Source organism: Mus pahari, chromosome X, assembly GCF_900095145.1.
Source record: "Mus pahari chromosome X, PAHARI_EIJ_v1.1, whole genome shotgun sequence".
NCBI lineage: Eukaryota > Metazoa > Chordata > Mammalia > Rodentia > Muridae > Mus > Mus pahari.
In genome coordinates, this window is record NC_034613.1 from 32,725,263 (window position 1) to 32,752,457 (window position 27,195).

Consider the following 27,195-nt stretch of genomic DNA (forward strand, 5'->3'; position numbering starts at 1 on the left):
TGAACTTTCGGGATAGCATTTGAAATGTAAATAAAGAAAATAATAATAAATAAAAAAATATTGTTTCTAAAAAAAAAAGAAATTGGGGGCAAAACATTGCCATTTTTGTATGAAGCACTTGTTCTAGGTTTATGGAATAGCCCATGTATTGGAACTTGTCATCTGTTGTATAGTATCTTCTTTGTTCTATTACCCATACTTTTCACCCAACAGGAAAGGAGTTTGAGAGACATCATGACTTCTAGTGAAATTGTTGAAACCAATTGGCTAAAGACTAGTGGGGAAAGATTAGCATATGAGGCAGGATTAATGTTCAAGTCTTTTTGTCCTTTTCTTGTTGGCCCTCTTCTTCCATTTTAAGGACTGTAGCCTTCCAAAATCTAGTGATATTCCCCTGGTTCTTAGGGGAAAAAATTCTGCTTCAAACAGGCAGCAAAAATGAAAAATGGAAATGATCATAATAGCATGGGCTTGTTGCCCCAACACTGTTAGCCTCTCAACAGCCAAGCCCACAGAGTTGCCCTATGCTTGTCAATGAGAAGATAAAAGGGCTATGGAGGCAACATTTTATGGGACCATTTCAGCTGCTCATTTTAAATACATCCTTCATCAAATATAGTGAGCTGGGACTTAGAGATCACAGACAGCTGGGCTGCTTGAAAAGGAAAACCGTATTATGGCAAATTGTATTATTGTACATTTACTGAGTTCCATGGTGTCTAGAAGGGACTCTAAGGTCCAAGGGAACATTTCAAAGCAGTGTTTTGAAACATTGCCAAGCTGGGGATAAGCCCAAGGGCAGCTAATGGGTTCAGTAACATGAAACTTTGGTGGCTGGGAATTTGGTTAGGGGCTAGAATAGATTTTTTTAAGATACACAATACTTGGCAAGTGACACAAAATGCATATTTTTATGAAAAGATTTGGAAACACCACTGAGTAGACTGTCTGGCTTCAGTGAAGCTTTCTAGTATTGAGGATCCATTCAAAAGCAGATGTCTGAATCTGTGGTTTTATGGGAGCACATCATATGTCCAACATCATTCACTCAGTACTTGTGATAGCACCATTCATAAGTTCAAAGGCTGAGACCAAGAAATTGCCCTAACAAGGCTCGGGAAACTGGGTTTTATATAGGAGACTTCGGAAAAACACGATGCTACTGATGGAAGGAATTTAGGGTTGCCAGAGGAAGAGGGCAGGTCAACATAAAGCAGACCATTTAATTATGTAATGCATGTTAACAAAATGGGGCACACACTTTATGCCATAGGCAACCTACTTGCTTAATTGAAAAGGAGGAATGTCTCACTAGGGGTGAAATGTTAGAAATTCTGTTCAACCCACTAGGACCCTGCTTATCTCCGTGTTGAGTAGGGAGAGCTTGCAGTGGAAATTTTAAGAGATGGAAGACTGATTAGACACCAGAGACTGACCTCTCCTCATCTTTACACAAACACACACACTTAAGGTTGTATCAAGACTAAGACTAAGACAAGGGTTACTTTGCCCCCCCCAAATATATAGTCTTCTCATTCTTCTATGTATGATGCTTATGATACATTCATCATGATGTCCTTGAAGCTATAGATTACCCTGAGAATCCCATTACTACATATAACCATAGCCTGCTTCTACTATTACCACCATGCTATGATTCTCATGCCATTTCCTTGCTTGCTTGCACTTTTGTGTCTATAAGAACTTACTACTAACTAAAATCCTAAATGAATCTATATGGTAGTCCCTAACCTGACCAGTTTGCATTTTCTGTTAGGAATTTCTCATCAGTTGATCACAGAGCTCCACAGTTGGTCATGCTCTCTTGGAGTAGAAAAGAGGTTCATGGGCTTAGTAAAATGAATACATGTGGCTTAGCAAAAAGATCATACATTTGATCCAAGTTGTGATAACATAATATGTATGGGGCTAGCATGGTCTCTGGCAAACAGTGCTCATCAAGTGGTAGTCATTATTATGATTAAAATGAAGGAAAAATGTGTGCCAAAAATACTAAAACTGTCTAGATAGTCTGAATCCCTAATCAGATATGGAGAGGGACATAAGAATGCTGAAATAACAGGGTCAGACATCATCCCTAGTGGTATACATCTATATTCCCAGCCCCCAAGAGACAGAGACAGGAGGATAGTGAGTTCAAGGGCAGCCTTGACTAAATAGTAATGTTAAGGTCAATCTGGGCTAGATAAACATCAAAGAGAACAGGAATGTTTACTAAATGATTGAACTGGGGAAATAGGAAATAATGAAAGTTCCTACACTTCAGTACTGTAGAAGTTAGGCCTGGGTCTGCCTTCCAGCCCCATGCTCCCAGAGATAAGACTCAGACTCAAAATATGTTTACAAATACGTTGACCATATCGCTAGGCTCTTCTCTGACTAGATATAACTTAAAATATCTTACCTATTCTAGCCTACATTTTGCTATATGGCTGCTTACCTGTGCTCAGGTACCATGCGTCTTCACATCTTTCTAGCCAATCTCCTGCCTGCCTCTGTCCTATAATTCTTTCTCCTCCTGGATATACCAACTCCCAATTCCTGCCTAAGCCATTGGTCATAGACTTTTTAACTGATAAGTGATGCATCCATATACTACATAAGATATTCTTTCTACAAAGCACAACTTCTCAGTGTTTTTATTTGAATTGTGCAAGACCTCTTGCCTCTGTGTAGGAGTCCTAGATGGTTTTTAGTGCCTTACTGGGTTTCTGGGATACTTCCAACTTCAGGAAATCAGTGCTTTGTGTTGAACACTATTAAAAGGGAGCTTATTGGGATATTGTCTGATTCTTCTGAATAGTCTATGATCTTCCTAATTTACCTCCAACTCCCTAAACCAAACTTATCCATGTTAAATCAGTTGCTATAGTGCATGGCAGTAAGTGAGCCCCCAGCACTGAAGATGCCAAGATAGGAAGAAAGCCTAGAATGCAAGGGCAGGAAGGACTGCATGACAATATCCTGTTCGAAAGCCATCTTGTGTTCCATGCCCTTAGGACCGTGGCCTTACATAATGCAAAACCTAGTTCATTTTTAGGTACTAATGATCACTAATCCTAGAGCATCTAGATGTAATATTTTCATTTAATGAGCCCTCTGTGCCAACATAATTCAGTTTCATAGAAATTTCTGGAACCTGAGTAGGCTGGCATGGGAGCTATTCATGGTCATATAGGAACATTTTAGTAGTCCTTAAACCATACCATGTGGGCAGTTCTGCTTCAGATCATTCTAGCAAGTTAACTGGGTATAAATTATAAAAATAACAAAAATATGAGAAAATTGCCTACTCAACCTATGTGCAGGGCCTCCCAGCTGTCACTTTATTTAATTATGTAGACATTTTGAACACCTACTCTGAACCTGGCACTGAGTTGGCTGCTGTGGATACAAAGATGACTATGACACATTCTGCAGCTCCCAGTTCTATGGTCCAGCTGGGGCCCAAACAAAACTTTGAGCTGCTGATTTGATTGGCAAAGAAAATAAAACAGCAGGAAAAAAGGCTAGCAGCTGTTTACTTATAGTCACTTTCCATCAGAGACTCCCCTCCTAGGGTAAACACTTCTTTTTGTTTCACGCACAAAGGCAATGAAGTTCTTCCTGTGAAAGCACCTAATCTTAGAGGTAAAAGCTAAACACAGAGGAGTGAATTCTGCACAGCACAAATTAACATTCTTTCCTCTAAGCAAATCAACATTGCATTAGACTTTGACTAGGAACCCACTAATAAGACATGTTTATAGCATGGTCATTCAAAATATTAGCACAATGGAAAGCCCTAGGAAGAACAGGGACCACAGATATCAGGTAGTATTTAATTGAAAATTTTTCTGCCATAGGGAAGAACTATTAACTTTAATGGGATTTTTAAATGTCCACAACAGGGAAAAAACAAAGCAAGCAAACAAACAAAAGCCTTAGAAACAAATGACATACCTTTGGCCACATATCCATAAAATGAAAAGGGGATCTGAACTGAATGAGCTTGGATGGTTATTAGTAATTTCTTTACTCAATCAAATTTCTTAAGCACCTATGTTTCACATATTGTATTAAGTCTAGATTATGATAGGAATATAGAGGCGGTCCTTACTCTCATCCTTATTGACAGACATTAAACAAATAAATTTATTACTAGCAATATGCTCCACACTCTGAAAGTCAAGTACAGGAAACTATGAGATCACCTGGCCTTGTTGAAGTAAATAGGAGAGATCATGGTTTAGGCTAAGAAATAAAAAAACAAAGAGAAAAATCTGAAAACTGAGTACAAACCGCCATGTGGCTATGGATGGAGGCCCATGGGGAGAGCATTCTAGACAGTATGTAGAAGCCCAGTGTAGTGGCTATTCCTGGTTGTCAACTTGACTATATTTGAAATGAACTACAATCCAGAATTGGAAGGCTCACCAGTGAACCTAATCTGGAGACTGGGAGATAGAAGTTTCTGATCTGGATCTTGGTATGGAGATCTTGAGACACAGTGGTGATTGAATCCAGAAGATTAAGACAGGGAGATCTCTGAGTCCAAGGTCATCTGGGATTAAAGGTGTGGTGGCACACACCTTTAATCTGGGCTACACCTTCTGCGGGGGANCATATAAGGACATTGGAAGAAGGGAGTCTGGCTCTCGCTCTTTCGCCTTCTTTCGGTGTGGGACTCAGCAACTGCTAGATCCTTGGACTTCCATTCACAGCTACTACTGAACCATTGTTGGGATTTGGACTGCAGACTGTAAGTCATCAATAAATTCCTTTACTATATAGAGACTATCTGCAAGTTCTGTGACTCTAGAGAACCCTGACTAATACACCCAGGCTGTCTAAAGCTATTCCAGCTCTCTCATGCTTCTTCTCTCCAGCCTGTACATTCTTTAAAGTAGCAAGATCTCCACTGTGCTTGTTTCATCTCGATTTTCAGAATCATGGGTCACAGTCATCTAAGATTAACATTAACCATTCCTAAGAAAGTAGAAAGATGTTTGCCAGGGACTGGAGTTAAGGGGAGGGATGAGGAATGCTTAATGCATACAGAGTTTTAGTTTTACAACAAATAAGTAGTGACAGTAGTGTCGATGAGTACGTATTAATGTATTTAATACCATAGAACTTACAACAATTATGGTGGTAAATTCCATGCTCTCTGTATTTTACCACAATCAAAATTTAACTATGAGTTTTTAAACTATGATCCCTCACGAATGCTGTGATCAAAACCAAAGCAGCTCTGTAACAGCCACTACTTCTATTCTATGCATTGTGACTTTTATTTTCTCACAGATTTAGTTCCATAAGAACATTAGCTCTGGGTCGGCAACGTCTGTGTTTGTTTTGCTCACTCGCCTAGCCTCAACATAGAGAACTCTTATTGGCATGGAACAAATGCTAGGGAAATAGTTGGTAGAGTTGGAATCCAACCAAAGCAGTCTTATTCTAGACCAGCCACTGGGAAAAATGCCTCCAACATCTCTGTCTTGTAGGCCCCAACCACCTAGGTCTTTATTATCTCTTATCTAGAAACCACAGTATATTCCTAAGTTCTTATCTTCACTAGCACCATTCATAATCATCTTGAGTTTGCATGACTCTTCCTGGCATAAGATTTAAGCCTAAAGATAAGCTTTGGGCACAGTGTTCCAAATGTTACAAGATCAATTTAGTTTACATTCTACTCTAACATTTGCTTTCTAGCAATGATGAAATTCATGAAGTTATGCAACTTCTGGGCCTCAGTTTCCTCACCTGTGAAATGGGGAGTCACTTGGAAAATGACTTCTTGTCACTGAGCTTCATTTTCTGGCTTGTCTTCCAGGTCTCTTCAAGTGCTCTTCATGGATAACACACTGTAACCCCAAATCTCCAGTTCTTAACAGCTTACCTCCTGCGATAGGAGTCCCTTACAAAAAGAAATCTTGAAAATAGGTCTGGTAGCATGAGAATTTGCTAGATTTTCAGCTTCTAAGAAATCTGTTAACATGCACCAAATATGCAGAATTCATTGATGTCTCGCCTAATTTGAAAATCCATTCCTATTATAGGTGCTTTTGTGTCTTCCAACATCCTTTTATGCTTAAGATCTAGAAATGAAGACAAGCGAAGTGCCTTCTGCCAGGGAGGTTAGCGATCACAGGCTGAGGCCATGAATAGTAAGTAGTTGTTGGAGAAGCATTAGCTCTATAAAGCTGTTACCTGCTTGATAAGGGCTATAAGAGCTTGTATGAAAAGTTCAAAGATACTCTTCTTCCGTGTTTACTTTTGCAGAAAAGCAATGCCACACCAAAATTAGGTAGACAGTAGTCCCTGTTTCATAGTCAAATGTATTCCACTCATCTTCTTGTTTTCTTCCATTTCCAAAAATAGTACATAGGGTGCTAGAATTGTGTCAGATAGTCTCTTTTGCACTCCTTCCTCCTTGTGAGCTATCACCTACCCAAATGCTAGCACCCAGGTTCTGCCTAGTTACCCCCTAATAGAACTCTACCATCCCTTTGCAAGCTGGCTTTGGCCTCAGCAGGACAGCCAATTTCTAACCACTTCATTATCTCTGTGCTCATTGCTGTTTCACGGAGCAACATTCTTCCACATGACAAATACCTTCCTCAAGCCACTCCCCACGGTTTCCACTTTGAAAGGATTTGTACCCGCTCTTCTGGAATCGAGCTCACAAATATTACTAACTCTGAAGTTCTGATGGTATTATTATAAGCTGGGTGGAAAACTGACATGTAGAAGGAATAACTCTCCCTGGGATGGGACAGTTCAGAGTGAGCTTCTTAGAGGAAGCTGCATTCTAAGCAGGCAGGCAGCACAGCCATCCTGGCTCTTTGAAATTGAATAGGTGACAATCCAATTACAGCATGTATCTGATCATTTCATACATTGTGGAAACACATTGAGATCAAAAGACCCTTCATTTCACAGGCATGAAACATTCCCTTCCACACTTGGCCTGCTCCAGATGGGATCTTAGCACATAAATAAGACAACACCATCTAGTAAAATAACTCTGTTCATTAAGAGCTAAGTTATCCACTGGTAAATGGCTTATGCCATCAAAACAGTATACCAGGGAATAAGGTAAGTGGATGCAAAATGACAAAATCTCTTCTAAAGAGGCCTAACTGCACTGCAAACTCAAATAGCAAATATGCATTGAAGGCCAGGATAATTGGTCCTTTATCTTCTCCTTATAAAAACAAAGGTTTATTTGCCCTTTAAATGGTCCAATAAAATTAAATTGGCACCCTGTAGTGTGTGCTGAATACATAATCAGAAATAGGAAGCAATAAAAAAAAAAGAGTGGAAACGCAACTGCACGGAAAACCAAAAGTTGGAACATTTAGAGAAAAACAATGTAGGAATGAAACATTGTTTGCACTAAGACCTTGTTGTTCCATAGAGAATCCCAGAGCAGCCACTTGTGAAAGCTAGACATTCCCAATTGTATCCATGATACCTCCGAGGCAAAAAAAGCTGCCTGGGTTTGAAGCACCCACAAAAAAGAAAAAAAAAAGGATGCAGGCAAGGCAGGGCTAGAAATAAGTGACTGTCTAAGAAGGAAAAATTTATAACACGCTAAAAGTAAATGAAGTGTCATAAAACAGGACTGCTTCCTTGTATTCAGAATGTCTTTTAAAGGATATTCCCTGTAATCTGTCCAGAGCTGCTTGTGTTAAGATCTTGAGAGAAAAGCACAACAAAAAACCTCCTAATATGTAAGTATGCAGCAATCCAACCTCCAGCGAAGCAGATGGAGCTTGCTAACTGATGAACAGAAAACACAGGAAATAATAGTCATCACCATAAACCGATTGCTTTCTGATTTCTAATTTTGATGGCCAGCCACGTAAAGATTTATTTAATGAGCAACAGCGAGGTGACAATACACTTAGGTATTAACAGGATGGATGGGAGAGATGGGGAATTGTGTCATTGTTCACTTATTTCTCTTTTGGCATCAAATATATTCATTCATATATTCAGAGAAGTAATCATGCCTGAAGGATTTGACTTGGAAATTGCAGAAGGCTTTCCAGAACTTGATTTTGTACAGTGGCTGAGGGGGTCAGAGAATGCTTCCTTTAAAATATGTTTGCTAGAGCTTCATGGTGAATGGAGAGAGATCTAGAAGTCATCTCACTACCTCCACACATGGAATACAGAGGAGTTCTCCTGAATATATTACGCTCGTGTGCTTCTTGACAGACAGTTTCTCCAAATTTTATAGGGGCCTTTACTAGCATTTCATAGGGCCCAAGGATTCTTTCATAGCTAAAGTTTTATTTTCTCTATAATTTTCCAAGACAGCCACCAAAGGACTCTGCCCTCAGAGTGCCAGCCTCAAATGCCATTATTGCTGCCTGGCCAACAAGTACAATCAGTACGCCCACAACACTCTGGAACTTAACTCCTTCCTAGAAGTAGAGGAGAAGGAGCTTTGGGCCAAATAGAAGCCTCAGGATAGAGATGACAGCATTGTTTCACTGTTTGAAGGAGCCTAAGCACTATAAGAAAAATGGATTTTTAAAAATCAACTTTTCCATGTAAAAGCTCAAGAGACAACTAGACCCGAACAGTGTACAGAACCAAAAACCACAAAGCAATAAAAGAAATGTACTCATAATTGCCTAATTGCTGGCACAGAACTTTGAACCCTCCCCCTGAAAGGGCGTCTTCCATATGACTTCTGAAGCATTTAACTAAGTACAACTATAATTACTACTATTCCTATAATAATGGGTTTCCCATAGATCTTCATATTTTATATTCATTATGGATAATACAGAAAACATCTCTTTAGGGTATATCTCTTTAGTGTCCTTGTCAGCATGCTGACGAGAAGCAGGAGCTCAGAGAAAGGTAAAATGGTCACAGATTGAGTCAGCAATGACTTAGGAAATAGAACTGGAGAATTGTGCCTCTCAGTACCAATTTATGTCATCAGCTCTTTAAGTGCCTAAAGTATGAAGTCAAGTTTCAAAACCTGGCTCAAAATGAACAGAACCCATTTCCCCATTCTTCTAAGACATCTTGCTCACCAATAGAAGTGTAATGTTTACATACATCAAGCAAGCAAACCTCAACTAGGTTCAGGCATGTGACTATCAAACATGGGCATGGGGACAAGGGCTTCTGTCATTCAGCGAAAAGCATGGATCTCTTAGAAGCTGAGGGAGCTGCCTATAGCTTAACAGAGAAGAGGTTTCAGCCAGGTTTCTGAAGATGAGAGAACGTGATGATGGCAGAGACTTGTGAAATGCCATTTCATGATTAGCATGCAGCAAGAGCAGATGGAGAAGGCATAGAAAGATCAGCTGGACCTGAAAGCACATGGGAGATAAATTTCAATAGTTCCTAAGTTTTAATAATGGGGAGCCATGTAGTATGAATCTAACACATACTACTTTCTCAACACTTGTCACATGGCTATTGCATGTAACTTCTTGCTTCACACTCTTAGCATGAATTTTAAGATGAAAGGTTTTTACACGACATATAATAACAAGCAATATGGAACATAGAGCCCAGGTTCAGAGTCCTACTATCTAAAACAAGATGTACTGTGCTTAGACGCCTGCCTTGAATGTTCTTAGACAACCTCTGAGGACTAACTTGAATGTATTCTTTATGGCTGAATATGTAGTTTCTCTAGGGAAATGCCATTGTTTTCTGAAAATCTGAAACTCCCCCCCCCAAGGCAATTCTCAAGGGAATTTCAGAGCCCTGATTCTCCTTAATCTTAGAGCAAATGGACAGTTCTGACATGGTCAGATATATCCTTTGATAGCACATAAAATTTACAAGTTCATACATGACTGGGCAGCCAAGCACTAGAGGGGCTACTTATTTTGTCTGCAGAAGAAACTACATGCTACAAATTTCATGTGCTTACTTAATGCTAGCTATTTCTAGCTATTTTTAGTCAGTTTCTTCCCCATGGAGTAAGTTAGGTGCTTCAGACGATACACACTTCCTTTAAAGCCGCTGAAGGAGATTCAGCTGTTCTGTACTGCAGAAGGAGGTTAGAGTGGGAATCCATTTAAATGATGTTCTGCACCAGTGCTTTCTCTTCTCGCTTCACCAATGGATTGAGTTCTAAAACAAGATGTATAACTTGGCAAACACACATGTGACCTGAGTACCAGAGGTACTACTTAAAGCTATATAGCTAGGCTAGAACCAAAGGATAGTGCCACAAGGAACCTAACCCCATTGCATGCAAATGTGGGAAGATGGGCTCACCGTCTTAACTCCACACCTCCCTAATCATCCCTAAAGGAGACAAAAGAAGCAGAAAGCCTTTTAGCTCTCATCATCAGGTACCAGCTCAATGAGATTCCAAGGCTATGAGGAGGGACGCATTCAGATGGTGCACATAAGGTCTAAGGAAGAATGAGGAACTGCGAGAACCAAAAAAGGAATAAGATGTCACCTCTCCCAGGCCATAAGCAGTGAAGATATAAAGCCCATAGAGGCAAGCAGTGTTCAGCTTGGGACAGAGTGTGGTGAGACAATGGTGCAAGGAGATAAAGAAATGCATTTAACAGATGTGTTCGATAACCAGCGCTTCAGTTTCAGAAAACAGTATTTACTTTTGCCATATAGATAGTCTTTAGCATTTTTCGTTCTACTTCATTTATTTTTTAAATGTTAGGTCATGACTCACTATAATGATTTCATAAGCCACTAATGGGTTGTATCCTGCAGTTTGCAAAAGCATTACTGTAGGGAAAGGGAAAGAGGATTAGTTTTCATCCATTGTTGCCATTCTCCCTGAACTATCCAACTTTGGCCTGAAACCAACCAAAAGTATGGATGATGAATACAATACACACATGCATGTGTGCGTGCCCCCCCACACACACACAGAGACAGACAGACAGACAGACAGACAGACAGACAGACAGACAGGGACAGAAAGATGCAGAGAGACAGATGGAGAAAGAGAAAGAGAGACAGAGGGAGATTAAGATAAACATAGAGAAGAGAAAGATGAAAGTAGGTGAGTGTGAGGTGGGGATCATGACTATAAGTTCCATGCAGGAAGTCTTTTTAAGTCTGCTGCATGTTATGCTTAAGTCACATAGGCTCCATGAATTTACATATCTGATCTAACCATGAAGAAGATCAGAACCTACCTTGGTGGATGGCAGCTGCTTTACTCTTCTCCTTTGTCTCTGCCACAATAGCATTCAGCATTGTTTTCTCAGGCAAAATGCTCCTCTATTGAGATATCCCTAAGCAGAGAGACATTCTTCTAGGAGGCAACCTACAGTCTCAGATATTTTCTGATTCCCCTATGTGAACTATGTTGTATTTATTCTCTTAATGTCTGGTCTGTCAGAAGTTGGCTGCAAGCCAACCATACTGAAGCAGTCGTATGTAATTCAGACTTAAATGTTCATCTCCCACCCCATGTTTACAGCTTTATGGAGGCCTTCACCATCCTAACCACCAAAAATGCTATTTTCAACCTTAGAATAATTGATAGAGAAGACAATAAAAGGCAGAAAGAATTTCCCATGGACTCTCATAATAGACTACAAGGCTCCTAAGTTACTAACTGCCTATATATTGGCAGCTGCCATCCATCCTTAGAAACTATCCCTGTCCTCAACAAAGAAGAGTATGAAAGCAGCCAGTACAATGCCTAAAACAGAGAACTGGTTATGTACATAGTCAATTAGGATCTAAACATTGATATGGTTTAACCATATGAGTAGGGTTAGGGGACAACTTTAATAGGATCTATTAGTCTAGTACTATCTATGATGATGGAAATGTGGCATTACCCACTCCACTAGCTGTTAACCACCTGCAGTTATGGAACACATGCAATGTGTCTAATGTGACCAACAAAGAGAATCTGACTGTATTTACTTTAAACTCATTTAACATTAATATTTTAAAGTGTATATCTGTGTGTGTGTGTGTGTGTGAGAGAGAGAGAGAGAGAGAGAGAGAGAGAGAGAGAAGAGAGAGAATGTAATGTAAGATAGAGCACTTATGGAGGTGAAAGGGTAACTTACTGGAGTCAGTTCCTCTCTCTTTCACCTTCACATTGGTTCCAGGGATTACCCTCAGACCTTCAAGCTGTGTGTCCAAGCACAGGCTTGTGTAGTGCATGCCTTTATCTGATGAGCCAGCTTTCCAACACTAAATTTTTGAGACAAGGTCTCACTTTGTAGTTCAGGCTAGCCTGAACCCCACAGTCTATATCAGGCTGACCTTGAAATCTTATTGACTCTTTTACCTAAGCCTCTGATGATCAGGGACTGCAGGCCCATGCCCCTACAACACCTAAATAATTATATTCATTTAGCCTTAAATAGTCACATATGATGAGTGGCTACCATATTGGACAAAACACATCTAGTCACCTGTTATAAGAAATACATTTTGAGTAACAGCCACTCTTTCCTTGGTAGCATTTTACAAAAGCTAGAGCTTTTTCTAAATGAGCTCCAAGAACTGAAAGTTCTGTCTTCTAAGGAATGTCTTTCTCCCAATAGCCAAAAGGCTAGAGAAGATATATGACAGCCAATTTTAGAGGACTTAGTTCTCAGATTAAAGCTAAAGGGACTGCTCCCAATGAAAATAGTTTTCAAACGGATAGCAGGAAGGACTGCTGAGGCTGCTGCCTGAATGGAAGGCCTAAAGTGACAAATACTTCTGCCTAGACTTTTGAGGTACACAATTCTGCACAGACCTCGATGGTCAAGATAGTGAAAAATAGCTTGTAGTCCAGTGAAAAACAACCTCTTCATATTAATTCAAGCAATCATAGTTAAACATTCAGTGGGCCATGCAAAAAAAAATTAACATGAAAGTTGCAGGGGCTCGTTTTCTTAGGAAGAAAATGTGTTTCATACAAACAGGAAGGGGGTGAGAGTATAATGGAGGTGCAAATTACTGAGACACCTTACATGTATTTAAGAAATTGCTAACAAGTAAATAAGTTTTTGAAAAATCTCAGGAGTCTAATTAAAGTGATCAAAAGTACCTTTAATTTAAACTCACTTTTTCATACACATGGAAATTATTTGGGTTTTGTTTTGTTTGCTTCCTTGCTTCAGGCTGTTGGACTACTTTTAAATGATGGAGATTTTACAGAATTCTATTGAAATAATAAGTTGAATGGATTTTTATAACCACCAAGCCTGGGAATTGTGAAAAGCCTAACGACTTTTCAAGAGTAATGTTCCATCAGGCCTGCATTTGCTAAAGATTACAAGGCTACTAATGTTTTCCAAAAAAATGTCTTCAGGAAACCAGAAATGTTGAGGACCAGGGATTTTAAGAGCTGGTCATGTAGCAGTAATTTTACCTGGAAAATGAGCCTACGATTTGATTCCTAACAATAAAGTATAATGAGTCAACTTTTGATCTTAGGCAATGGCACAGTGTGGAAATTTATAGAAAGAAGGGACTTCCCTTAATTTTTTCACCAAAAGGCATGACTTTTTAATATCTTCTTTCCTCTCATTATCCTATTTTTTCTGCTTCCTCTGCATAAAACTCCATGAAAAACAGTAAAGATACATGGTCAGAGATGGTAAGAAACTAATTCCATCTTCATACCTAGGAACAGGTTGAAAGAACCAAGGTCAGTTTTAATCATCCATACTACCAAACTGCAAATGTTAGAATACATTTGCAGGACTAAGGAGCATTAGTCAGAGTATTTATCAATTAATCTTCCACATCCTGGGAAGTGTTGAGGTGAAGAAAGAAGTAGCTTTCAGAACAAAATGGCCCTTAGTTCTATTATCTCCAGCATTTTGTGAATAACTTAGATAACACTACCTAAAACCATCTTATCAAGTTTTCAGATGACTGAGAGCAAAACTGATTTTATTTATTAACCAAATCAGACTTTTAAATTACCCCCAAGAAGGTGGGTCAAAACCATGAGGATATCTTAAAGAAATAGAAGTATTTTAAGGACAAAAAAAAAAAGACACCATATATCCATATTTGTGGGGCACCAGCCATGACAGAAATCCTTTATATGTATGTAAGTGTAGGAGATCATGGAGGCCAGAAGAGGGCACTGGAGTCCCTAGAGTTGGAGTTACGGGTAGTTGTTAACTGCCCATCATGGGTGCTGGGAACCTAAATGGGATCCTCTGAAAAAACAGTATCTACTCACAACCACTGAATCATATCCAGCCCCCAGAAATTCCTATTAATGCATAGGTTTATACATTCAAGACCTCAAAATAGGAGTGTATTTTATAGAACCACATTGGGGGCTTGTCAAAAAAATTATCATTAGCATTCCAGGTAACACTGACAAATATGTCTTGTATATACCAAAACAGAGGTGAAACATCATTTTATTTGTTTACTTGTTTGCTTTTTGATGGGTTCAACCTCACTAGTTGTTGTACCCCATCCTGGCTACAAACATAAGGTTTTTTGACAAACTGGAACATATTCAGAGGAGGATCCTTACAGTGATAATGTGCATGGACCTAGACCCATGTTATACATCAAAAGAACAGCTGGTACTGGGGGTAATTAGCTTGAAGAAAAGGTGTTCTACTCATATCCATAGATGTCTGGTGGTCTACTATTAGAATATGAAGTAAATACTTGAACTTTGGCTCCTGTCTCTAGAAAAGATCAACAGATAGTGAAAGTTACAGGGAGGCAGATTTATGCTCAATAAGATGAGGATATTTCTAATAGAATCATCTAAAAGTAGAATCCCGAATGCCATATTTTATGACAAGGTGAGTTTATAATAATCAGCAATACTTAAGAGAATATGGTATGTATAGAATTTCAAGGCCTACCTGGATAGCTTAAGTATAGAAAGATTCTGTCTCAAAAAAATGTGTGAAAGAAGTCAAACAGAATGGGAAGTAGACATTTGAATTCCTAACCAGTAATTTGACTAAGTATTTTATTACTTTACATCATTTCTAAATTGTGAAAATTTCAAACCTACAGAAAATGACATAACAAATAACTATGGTTTAATTTTTAAGAATTGCTTTTATTTGGAGACCTGCCTCACTTTCTCTCCAACAGTATGAGCTACCAAATGAAAGAAATGCTTTTTGAATCATGTATGGCATGTTACCAAGCTTGAAGCTCTTGTCTGTCCATGACAAATTCTAGGGTTTATGCTAAGACACTATGAAAGCATCCTTTTTCCATCTAGCTATAGAAATTATTTCATTTACTATGAATGGATCACTGGCTCAATTGGTTTTTCAATTAGGAGTATTGATAACTCCCATTTTAAAAGAGTTTCAAGTCAAGATGGCCCCTTACTATGTTTGAGGATTGTCAGTGATATGTGCTAGATGACAGAGACCAAAGCTGAAAAGAATGAAATCCTGTTGAGTTATTCATAAAGAGGATGATGATTCCTGGGAACTTGATACCAATACGGCCTACTGACTGACACTCAGTAAGCAATCTCGGTCATTTTTCTAAAGGAATTTCAGCTACTTTCACTTATTCTTTGCACACCCCAATGAAAAAGGCAGGTCAGATGTTACAAATGACGGATGTGGAAGTTCAGTGAGGTAACTAACTTGCCCAACGAGAGTCAACCAAGGTATTTGGGGTTGTCATGGTAGCAATGTTTGTCATGCAGTAGGAATTCAAATGTTATTAGATGAATGACTAAATTAATGAATAGGGAAACAAAATTTAAATTCATATCTTATGACTGAGCTTCAAATGTTGAACATTATCTTAACATAAAGGGATTGATCCATTTCAATACATTCCTGGACATTTCTGACATTGCTGAAGAAAGGAGGTTTATAGTTAAAGGTGTAAAATGAATTTTCCAGAATACATGCATTTGTATGTTAGCACTATATTTATAAGCCATTATGTCAAGTAGGATCAAATGTTGATAATGAGTGTTTTCTTTGTTGGCATTTAGATACATGCCATGTAATTGCAGAAAGAACTAGTTAGACTGTCAGAAGGCAGTGCACTCCTGAAAGTAGAACAAAATGTTCAAAGGAATTAACCCAAGACAGTAATTAAACCTTAGAACCATCATCTGGAGAATGAAACTGACACCTTGTTCTCACTCAAAATTACATATACCCTCTAGGGTTATGGAGCTCCAAGACCAAAGGCCGTCAAGGCTGGTGGGAACTGATCTGTATAAACGCAGATAGCTATAAGCTAAGTTCCATTCCATATAAGCTCTACCTCATCTGGTTCCCCTTCTCCTCCATCTCCAGATTATATTTTTAGACAATAAAAATGCAAGGCCAGAAATGTAAGTACTCATTTGGTGGGCTTTGAAGTGTCCAAAATAAATACTTTTGCTAAAAGTTTTTTTACCATGAAATGACTCTTGTGATTTTGTAGACATCTATGTATTATCATTAGGTTACAGTCTTTTTTTTTTCTTTCTTTCTACTTAGGATAGAAGTCATCAGCTAAATTTATGATTTTCAGTGTGGGGAATAGGTAAAAGTCTTCTACAGATGGGAAACAGATTTTGAGGCATTTTGGGTTATCATCATTGTGCTGCAATGGTACTCATGGAACCCAATGAATGGAGTCTACAAATGCTACTAAACATCTGATTAGTGCACAAGACAACAAAATATAAATAGTGTCAAGGTTGAGCAAACTTGAGATGAGTCATTTGTAAAGCTGCATTCATTAGACCATTTCCAACTCATACAAAGGAATAATCCTCCCAGAAATGGATATTGAGAGGCTTATAATTTGACTGGTCAACCCAAACAAAAAGGAGAAGAGGAATCTGACAAAGGAGAAGTACTGCAAGCCTGTGCCCAGTTAAAACACAGATGTCATACTATAAGAAAGACTGAGAACATGAACCGAAGGTGAATAGAGGATAAATGTACTTTATACATTTTAGAGCAGTGGTTCTCAACCTATGGGTCATGATTGACCTTCTCACAAGGGTCACCTAAGACAATTGAAATACACACATTGCAATTCATAACAGTAGCAAAAGTATAGTTCTGAAGTAGTAATTAAAATAATCTTATGATTAAGGGTCACCACCACATGAGGAAATGTCTTAAAGGGTCACGACATTGGAAAGGGTGAGAAGCACTGCTTTAGAGGCCGAGTAGATGGAACATTACAAAACAGCAGAACAAAGGAGTAGGAGAAGGAGAAGAAGCAAATATCCCCTCTCAGGCTCTGTCTGGAGTGACTGGGTGAGGGTAACATGTTAGAAGAAACATGGAGAAGAAGAGCAGATTAATAGGTTGGGAATGCAAATAAGAAAACAATATGCTCAGTCTGCGACGCCTTGGGGCTGTTTAATGGGGAGTTGTAAATGCAGATCTGGAGCTCCTAAGTATCTACTTAAAATTCATCCACATGGAAGTAAAAAGAGGTGAAATGAGCTGCCTAGCACACAGCAGGACCTTTGTAAATATCTGTTGAAAGACCATTATGCTCAGTGTAAGAAGCAGGTCAGCAACAAGGTCTTTGAAAACATCTTCATTGAATTGTTGGGAAAAGAGGAAACTGAGGAGGAGGAGTAGGGGAGGCCAAGTGAAGAGAATTTCTTTTTAATTTATTTGATGTGTGCAGGTATCTGGCCTGCAGGATGTCTGTGTACCACATGCATGCTTGATGCCCACAGAGGTCAGAAAAGGCCATCAGATCACCTGGCACTGTAGTTACAGACTGTGAGCTGCCATGTGGGTGCTGGAAATCAAACCCAGATACTGTGGGAGAGCAGCCAGTGCTCTTCACCTCTGAGCCATCTGGAGAGGTCCCAAGTGGCCATAAGTTAATGCTATGGAAATAGAAAGGAGAATTTTAAGAGGCAGAACTTCATCAACAATATCAAATAGTGTTCAATAGTCAAGATCCATGACATCCATTAATAAAGCTGAATGCTTCAGTAGGCATATGGGAGCAGAGTATAGGAGAGGTTGCTCAAACTGAGGATTACAAGGTTTCCATCATTACTTCAATAGGCAGAATGAGAGAGGAGTTAGAAAAATAGTTTATGTTGGTATTAGAGATTTGGGATAATTGGAATCTTTCAGCTGATAGTCATCCTGACAGGACAAAGACAGTTTGTAGATTAAAGACACACATTTGCACATCATAAACATTATGCCTTTTCTCAGTATATTGCTGCATTATTGAATATCAGGTAAAAAAATCATTGAGGGCTTGTAGAATTGAAGTGATATGTGTTGTGTGGCACTTGAGAGACCTAAAAGGTAAAAGTAGGCTCAGAGGTAGTGCCCAGGTAAAACAGTGAGCTCCCTTCATACTGAGAGGATTGATCCAGAGTTACCAACCTCATTTCACTGTTTGCTACCAAAAATCATTACATCCAATTCACAGTTCTAAAACAACATACACTTGTTATTGTCTAGGTCTGGAGGTCAGAAGTCTAATATAGGTCTTGTCATATTAAAATTGAGGTGTTAGCAGGACTGTATTGTGATCCAGATGCTGTGAAAAGGAACTCATTAGAATGCTTTTTCTGATGCTTAGAAGGCCCTCACATTCCTTAGACCATGAACTCTTTCTGATTTCAAAGCTAGCAATGAACAGTTAAGTCTTTCTCCTATCACTCCTCTGTGACTGTCTTCCATGATGAATTACATCAGGCCATATGGATGATCCAGGACAACTTCACTATTTTAAGATCATGTGATTAACAACCTTAATTCCATCTACAGCTTCAATTTCCCTGTAACATTTAATCTTACTCACAAATTTGTGGGATTAAGAAATGGACATATTTGGAGAGGGTACAAGTTTGCCTACCACATAGGAGATAAAGATATGATTATGGATAGAGATATAATCTTCTCTATAGTACACATTGTCGTAACTATCAATACCACCTTTTCAGAAGACACATGACTCTCTCTGTATATATATGCAATGTTAGGAGGCATAAATAATATAGAGAAAAGTTATACCCTGTGCAAGAAAGCACTTGAAGTATCCATCTCCTACACACCTTCGGTGTATGTTCTCTTCATATACTAGGGGGATTGTCTATTATCTGGACCATTGTGGTTTTATCATAATCTACATAATATTATTATCAAGTTATTATTTTTCCATTTTGTTCCAGCTGATGAGGTAAAGTATAGGCATCTTAATTCCTGTTTATGTAAAGATTTGTCCTGCATGTGAGTTGCCAATGGACCAATGAACAAAACACTGCAAATGAGTGTGTGTGTGTGTGTGTGTGTGTGTGTGTGTTTGTGATTGACTTTACCCCAAACATACATAATGTACACACACACACACACACACACACACACACACACACACTCATTTTACCAGACTAGAATGCTCACAACCAACCATTGGACTGAGCGTGGGGTCTCCAATAGAAGAGCTAGAAAAAGGACTAAAGGAGTTGAAGGGGTTTGCAACCCCACAGGAAAAACAGTATCAACCAGCCAGACCCCCCCCCAGAGCTCCCAGGGACTAAGCCATCAACCAAAGAGTACACTTGGCTCCAGCTGCATATGTAGCAGAGGATGGCCTTGTCAGTCATTAATGGGAGGAGAGGTCTTTGGTCCTAAGAAGGCTCTATAGATGCCCCAGTGTAGGGGAACTGAGGACGGGGAGGTGGGATTGGGTGGGTGAGTGGAGGATCACCCTCATAGAAGGAGGGAGAGCGGGGAGGGGATAGGGGGTTTCCAGGAGGGAAAAGGGGATAACATTTGAAATGTAAATAAAGAAAATATCAGAAAGCAAAAAGAAATCTACTGTGGACTAATGGAACAATTTTAGAAATCACTAGTCTATATGATCTCTTCAAGTCTCTGAGTGCTGTGCTTCATTGATCTGCTGGAATTCATATACTCTGGTATTACATAAAGAAGCTTCCCATGATCCATCTGGATCAGTTCCTTCATAGCTATATTGTTCTGCTTCATGCTTGTTTCCCGTGTTAAATCAGCAAGAGACTTCAGTTTCCTTTTTTTCTGCTTGATTCAAAGGGGTATGAAAAGTGTTCTGTAAATGATCCACAATATTGTTATTTGGGTCTTTGGAATAATTGAGTTATTTGACACTTTTAATTATGCTTTTTGGACTACGGGTGGTGTAATTAGATGCTATGCTGCACATTAACAGTACCTGTCCCAAGCTTTCAGATTTGGGGGACTATAAATAAAAGTGTGACAGCTGGGTCCAGCTTTGCTTGTCACTCACCACTGAAGGAAGCACAGCTGGAGAACTACAACATTGTTCCTAGGAAAACAGGATGCAGTTAGAAACAACATCCTCAATGAGAAGAATTTGATTTTTCTACTAGGGAAGAGGTGGAGACAGGCATTCCTAAGAGAAAGACAAGCAAACAATTTCATATCATAAAGGTTCAGAGGCCATAGGTCAGAGATGGTGTTTTAGGAAGAGTTAGAAGCAGAGGATAGTAGCTCATTCTTGAGCCAAATCACCAGGATTCCTTTTGTAATCTATGATTACCCAGGAATGAGAATGGGGAAAAGCAGAGAAGAAATGGATCAGACAGGCAAAAGAGAAGACAAGCTGTGCTACCTAGAGATGCAGTGTGAGACTGAGGGCAACAGCAGCTGGGAAAGGTATAAAATAACTTGCGGCGAGCCAGGCGTGATGGCACACGCCTTTAATCCCAGCACTTGGGAGGCAGAGGCAGGAGGATTTCTGAGTTCGAGGTCAGCCTGGTCTACAAAGTGAGTTCCAGGACAGTCAGGGCTATACAGAGAAACCCTGTCTCAAAAACCAAAAAACAAACAAACAAACAAAAAATAACGTGCGGCCATTAAAGGGGAGCAAAGTATGCCAAGGGAATAGAAGCTGACTATTTGAAATTGATATATTCATATTTTATTTACTAATATAGTCTAGTGGATTTTCCCGTCGATGATATATAAGATGTAAGAGGACATTTTCTCCTCCTCTAAGAGTGCCCATCTAGCATATCATAGAAGCTCAATAAACATTTTTTGAGTAAATAAAGAGCTAGTGTCAATGGAGTATCTCTCTATACTTCCACACTAGACACCTCCCATAAATTAGCCCTGTTAAATTTTCACAACAGTTCTGACATAGGCACTATTACTATCTTGATTCTATTAAAAAAGAAACAAGCTCAGAGGCACAGAAGTAAGTGGCAAGTAACTTACATAACAAGTGATAGATGTCGGCATCTAGGATTCTATTAGCTACTTTCCCCATTACTGGGAAGAAACTTTTGGCAAAAACAACTTAAGGAGAATTTGTTTGGACTCACAGTTCAGGGGTATGTCTATAATGGTGGGGAATTCAAGGGGCCATGAGCATGAGGTGGCTGGTCACGTTATATCCACAGTCACGAAATGGAGAGAGATGGGTGCTGGTGCTCTTTTTACTTTCTCTTTTCTATCAGTCCCGGAAAACAATGCAGGGAATGGTGCCACCCATAGTTAGGGTGGCTCTTCCCATCTTAAGAGTCCAACTTCTGAACTTGCGTATATAACAATGGTCCTTCCCAAGGCTCACAGATATTAACTAATCTACATTAAATCATGCAGCCAAGAACTGAAACCAAAATCTGCCTGTCTTAAAAGACAGTGCCCCTTTCTCTTTATGAATGACTTTAGAACACTGCCAAGACAAATATTTCTCCCATCAGTGTTTTACCAAAAACAGCCTTCTAAAATTTAAACAAAAAATTGGGTACAATACACCAAGGATTCAACGAAGGAAACAGATATTCCTTCAAAAATCACCAATATCACAACTATCACCAACCTGCCACTGGCTCTCGTTTCTGGGTGTTAGAAGGGGCTAAGGAAGCCTTGACTGAGAATTAAGAATTGAAGGTATGTTACTTTCATGCTAGGCAAATACTAATCCACACTGCGCTAGATAGCTCTGGAATGGGGATATTGAGGAAATGCTGAGAAAGCATCCCTAAGAGCCGGGTTCATAATGCATTGTATGACCTTGTACAGATACTTTTTTATATTGCAGATTCTTTATAATAGGTAGTGTCAGACCAGTAGAAATCTGCTCAATAACATGAGCTCTAATTTTCTCTTTTATATATTTATCTTTCTATATAGATATTAGACTTTCACACATAAAATTTCAATTCTAGCAGGGCTGGTGATATATGTCTTTAATGCCAGTGTTTGGGAAGCAGAGATCTATGAGACAGATCTATGAGAACTTGAGGCTACACAACAAATCCCAGGACAGTCATGCATATATGGTGAGACTCTAATCTTTAAAGTTTTCATTTCAATGGTTTCCAACATCAAATAATATGCTTTGAAAGGCAACAAATAATGAAAAAGCTCATTAGGTTCCTCACAGCTCACTCTAGGAATGTAAAAACATATTTTCAGTTCAGTTAAACTTTTGAAAATTTTATACAAGGGAATTTGCATCATTTTCACCCCTCTCTCTCTTGTTCCAACTCCCTGTCAGTTTTATGACCTCTTCTTTTTAATATTGATGTTATATATTGTATATAAATTAAATTAATATTAATATTGTGTATACACTTATACATTGTGTGTGTGTATGTGTGTAAAACAGATTATTCTATGAGAAAGTTCAATGTTACATTCAACTGTATTCTCTGCAACCAAGGATGATTGTAAGAATCTGCTCTGAGAGGCCTGCTAAGGTTCCCTATGTCCCAGCTTCTTTCAGAAGCTATTCTTGTGCCAGATTTTCTGTTGATTGTCTGGTCTCTGGGCCTTCTGTTCATGCTCTCAGTATTTGCTGGACCTTTGCTTTATAGGAAGACAGTATGTGGAATACAATAAAGACCCAGAAACTCATCACTCAGTTCAAGAACTGTAACATAACTAATAACTTTTTGTTGTATGTTTTTCTACTATTTCACATGTTAGGACAACCTTTCTTCAAGTCCAAAAGTCACACACATGATTACGGATATCAACAAGTGTTAAAAGAATATCATTCTATTGTATTCCAAATAAATAAGCAAATTTAGTGAAGTATAAAAGTTCTATAAATGACTCCTGAGTCTCAAAATCATAGATATAAGAGCAACACACTTCTTTTTCTATTAGCCAGATTCTCATGACTATGATTTCTTTTCACTTATTTGAAAAAAACAAATTAGTCAGAATGGGGTTCTCCATGCTGAAAATATGCTGCATCTCTTCAAAGCCTGTTCTATGCAGGGCACCTGGGTCTTCCTTTTGCGATTACTAGTTGGGATGGAGCTGAGAACTATCAGTTATCCTCTGAACATTTTAGTTGAAGGACCATGATCACTTGTTTAAGCCTTTTGCTTCCATGACCATTAATAGGGACAGCTTCTTCCTTGAATTTTAAGTAAAATGAGGATGCTCAGTTGAATTTGAATTTCAGATAAACTACAAATAAGTTTTACTGTATGAATTTGAAACACACATATGTTAAAGCTGATTTATTTTCTGTATGAAATACAAATTTAATTGGATATGTATGTTTATTTGCTAAAAATGAAAGCAGATAAAATAAATATCTCATACAAGCAGACATTTATTAGTGACACTGTTGGATTTGGGCTGCAAGGACTCTAAGTTTTAGAGTGTTCATGTCACTACTTACTAACTGAAACATTTTTGGTGTACAAATTAGCAATTAAATAGTAAAGCTATCATTACTTCTTGGTGTCCATTGAGAAATTAAATGAGAATAGTTTTATACTACTTAACACTGCACCTAACTAAATATTATTTATCACTACTATTGATTCTTGTTATTTTAAATAACTTCTATTTCATTTACTTTAACTTTTACTGTTGCCTGTTTTTCATCATTATTTTTCAGTATTTGACATGATATCACAAGTTCTCCATTTACATGATTAAACTTAGAATAGATTTTTTTCTTAGTATCTCCTTTCATGATAACCAAAGTTTTTTGTTTGTTTGTTTGTTTCTAAGTACTCCCTGTGACTTTCATCTTTCATCAACTAGCTGCCATTCTTTAATTAATATAAAGAGCTTTCCCATCTATGTTTTAAGGCCACTTTTAATTCTTGAAATCAAAGGCTCTGGTCTTTTATTCTGGAGATGGTGCTAGAGATGGTAGAGTAAATGAAAATCTTTAAAATGCCTCCCTCAAGTTAATGGCTGATTAGGTTACTCAATGAATAGCCCTAATCAACATAGATTTAAATAACAAGTATAGAAAGCAAGATATCAGAGATATCAAGAACTCACTTTCTCATAATGTGGTGACAAAATGAACTAGATTGGTCACTACTTGCCTTCCTCACTTTTCCTGTTTTCTTTCCTCATGTTGTATAGTGACTTTACTGTTTGTCCTCTCAGGGGAGGACCCTAGGTTCTAGGGTTCTCTTCTCTAACCAGCTCATTCTGATCACCACATATCCTTCTGCCTCCCTACAACTAACTAGACACATTCATTTGTCCCTCTCCCAAACTGCAGACTTTTATTTTAATGCCATAAAACTAAAGAAATGAGCCTAACACTGGAATCTATGGTTTCATAGCAGATATGGGAGACCATGCAGGACCTCTTAAATCACATTGCATTATGCCCGTTAATGTCTGCTTCGCATGAATGGAAGGAGGCACTGGTGCAGATAATCGAAAGATCATTTCCACTTGATTTGGGAATGCACCACACAGTGTTGTTGTAGCTGATTTGCTTTGCTAATTATGTTCTACTGAAGCTAATATTGAAATTGGTTCACATTTTTTAAGCTCCTCTGGGCCAGAAAAGAGATGGGGCAGTGGCATGGCCCACTTTGAAATGAAGGAAAACTGACAACAATGAGGAGGAGGCCATGAAATGTCTCTATGTAGGCTAATGAGTCCACTAGATCAATGGAATAGGATCAAAGTAGAACTTGGTCAATTACACCTGGGCACAGGAAGTAACCGATTGCCTCCTGTGGTTCAATGGCCATTGAAAGGTCAGCCATTCCCACAGCCTGTTGACAATCTGAAACCCTCGAAATTAGCAGTCTAGATGAAGAGTCTTTGTTATAGTACAACTGTGATTGTACCACTCTTGGACATAGCAAGAACAACACATTTCCAGGTAGCTACATTAGCAGTTAGTCTGACTCAATTTGCATCCACTGCATTGGCCTAAGGGGAAATGAACTGAAGACATGGAAAGTTTGCCTTGGTGGTGGCATGGCCACACTAAGGGGTCACTAGGTAACCATTGTGGGAAGATAAAAGAGCCTGAAGTGCCTTAGAGGTGAGCAGGAACACGTGTACAAAGTAAGACAACTGTCACCTCCTCCCTTCCTCAGTTTCTTGGCCTCTGTAAGCAACACAGATGATATATAACTAATGCCAATGAAGATTTTTCTTAATTATTTTCCTGCTGGGCAACTAGACTATGGTAGGATTCTATATATTTTTCTAGAGTCTTGACTTCTTGTTTCTTTGTTGTTCTTGTTCGTTTGTTTGCTTGCTTACTTGCTAGCTTTTTGACATGGCAAATTCAGAGATTAATTATGCATTGACTTTCTAACCTTACAAGCTGCCACAGGGGACAACTGACCTATTGAAATGTGTTTCTCTCTTTCTCATTGCAGTCTGCTCCCAGTTCTCCAGAGGGGTGTATGCTATCTTTGGATTCTATGACCAGATGTCAATGAACACCCTGACCTCCTTCTGTGGGGCCCTGCACACATCTTTCGTCACACCTAGCTTTCCCACTGATGCAGATGTGCAGTTTGTCATCCAGATGCGCCCAGCCTTAAAGGGTGCCATTCTGAGTCTTCTGGGTTACTACAAGTGGGAGAAGTTTGTGTACCTCTATGACACAGAACGAGGTAAGAAGAAACATCTATTTTTCTCTGTGGGTATTCATGTGATGATGATTTTCACACTTCATCGCACATGCATTCATTTCTTCTAAAAAATAAAATATAATTCTCTTTTAAATTTGTTTTTAGTACGTAGTATAAATCAAACATTAAAAAATATATCAATGATAATTTTAGTACCTAATTTTCCAAATCATGTCCATATATCCCCCTAAAAATGTGACTTGGGCTAAACCCCCAGAAATTATTTTTGCAAAAGAGCAAGCCCAGAAAAACTTTATTTGATCTAAAATATACAAAACATAGAAAACTATCAAATAAATTTTTTGATGTAAAAATATTAAAATTTCCATGTGTGTACTATGTGATCAACTATGTCACATAGTAATGAAGGTTCAATCTGGAAAGTTCTAGAAAATGAATCTTGTGAGATTATTATTGCCTTTTCAACATATATTAATTAATTTGTTGAAAGATATGCATCATACTCCAACTAAATGTATTCCTCAAGTCCAGTTGTCTACGAGGTTTTTCTCAATGAAACTGATGGACCTTATCATCATGACGTTCCATCAAGCACTGTTCTTATATCAGTCATTTGCCTGGAGACTAAATGAGGATGGTTTTGGTTCTTTCTGACTCCAGGGTTTCAGATTGAGGGAAGGAAGACACACATGAAAGGTCTGTCTTCCTGGTCCTGGCCATACCTACAGCGAAGCTCTTTCTCATCAACATAATTTGAAAAGTTCATTTGTCCCTGGGACACCTTGGTTTTCTTCACATTCCTCTTATTTAGCTACAGCACCAGATCATGTCAGGGAACACATAAACCTGTGTGTGCCTAAGATATATACCAGTAAAGGGAATTGAACTTCACCAATCTGGATCAAGATTTGAGTGTTATAATTCAAGATCTGATACTAGCTAGCTTTCTGATCTTGACCAAGTCACCAAGGCTCTCTTGACCTTGGTCCCCTCACCTAAGGTGAACCCCTTTTAACGCAGAATTCTATGCCTCTGTGATTTTTTGAAAGTACAAGAAACTTGTATCTTGGAACTTATTGTAACTTGCCTATTACAAGTGAGTTAATCTAGTGATCCTGAAAGCTGCTATCTACCCTCTGTGGTGTATTCCACCCCTGAGACAGATTCATATAAAATATAGTTCCAATAGGGGAGAGCAAAAAGAAAACCATTCATGCAACAATTCATGATCAACCCAGAACAATGTTTAATTGAATGTTATACTACCTCCTTGTTGCTTTAAAGACTGTAAAAATGTAGCATTCCAGAAATGTGGAGTTTTTAGAGACAACTACTTGTCTCTGTGGTAGGAATTATTGAGGAAAGCAAAATAGGAACACCATGAAGTCTCAACTTTAAACAAAGAACTACAGGCAATAGGGGAA

General features: G+C 38.6%; 1 protein-coding gene across 5 annotated transcripts in view; it reads left to right on the forward strand.

Annotated features, from left to right (window-relative positions):
• Positions 1-27,195, forward strand: part of Gria3 (glutamate ionotropic receptor AMPA type subunit 3) — a 267,089-nt gene that overhangs the window by 47,437 nt on the left and 192,457 nt on the right. For all 5 annotated transcript variants that reach the window (XM_029533969.1, XM_029533970.1, XM_021188554.2 and 2 more), the window contains one exon: positions 25,553-25,792. In XM_029533969.1, the coding sequence (XP_029389829.1) occupies positions 25,553-25,792 (240 nt within the window). The remainder of the gene's footprint in view (positions 1-25,552; positions 25,793-27,195) is intronic.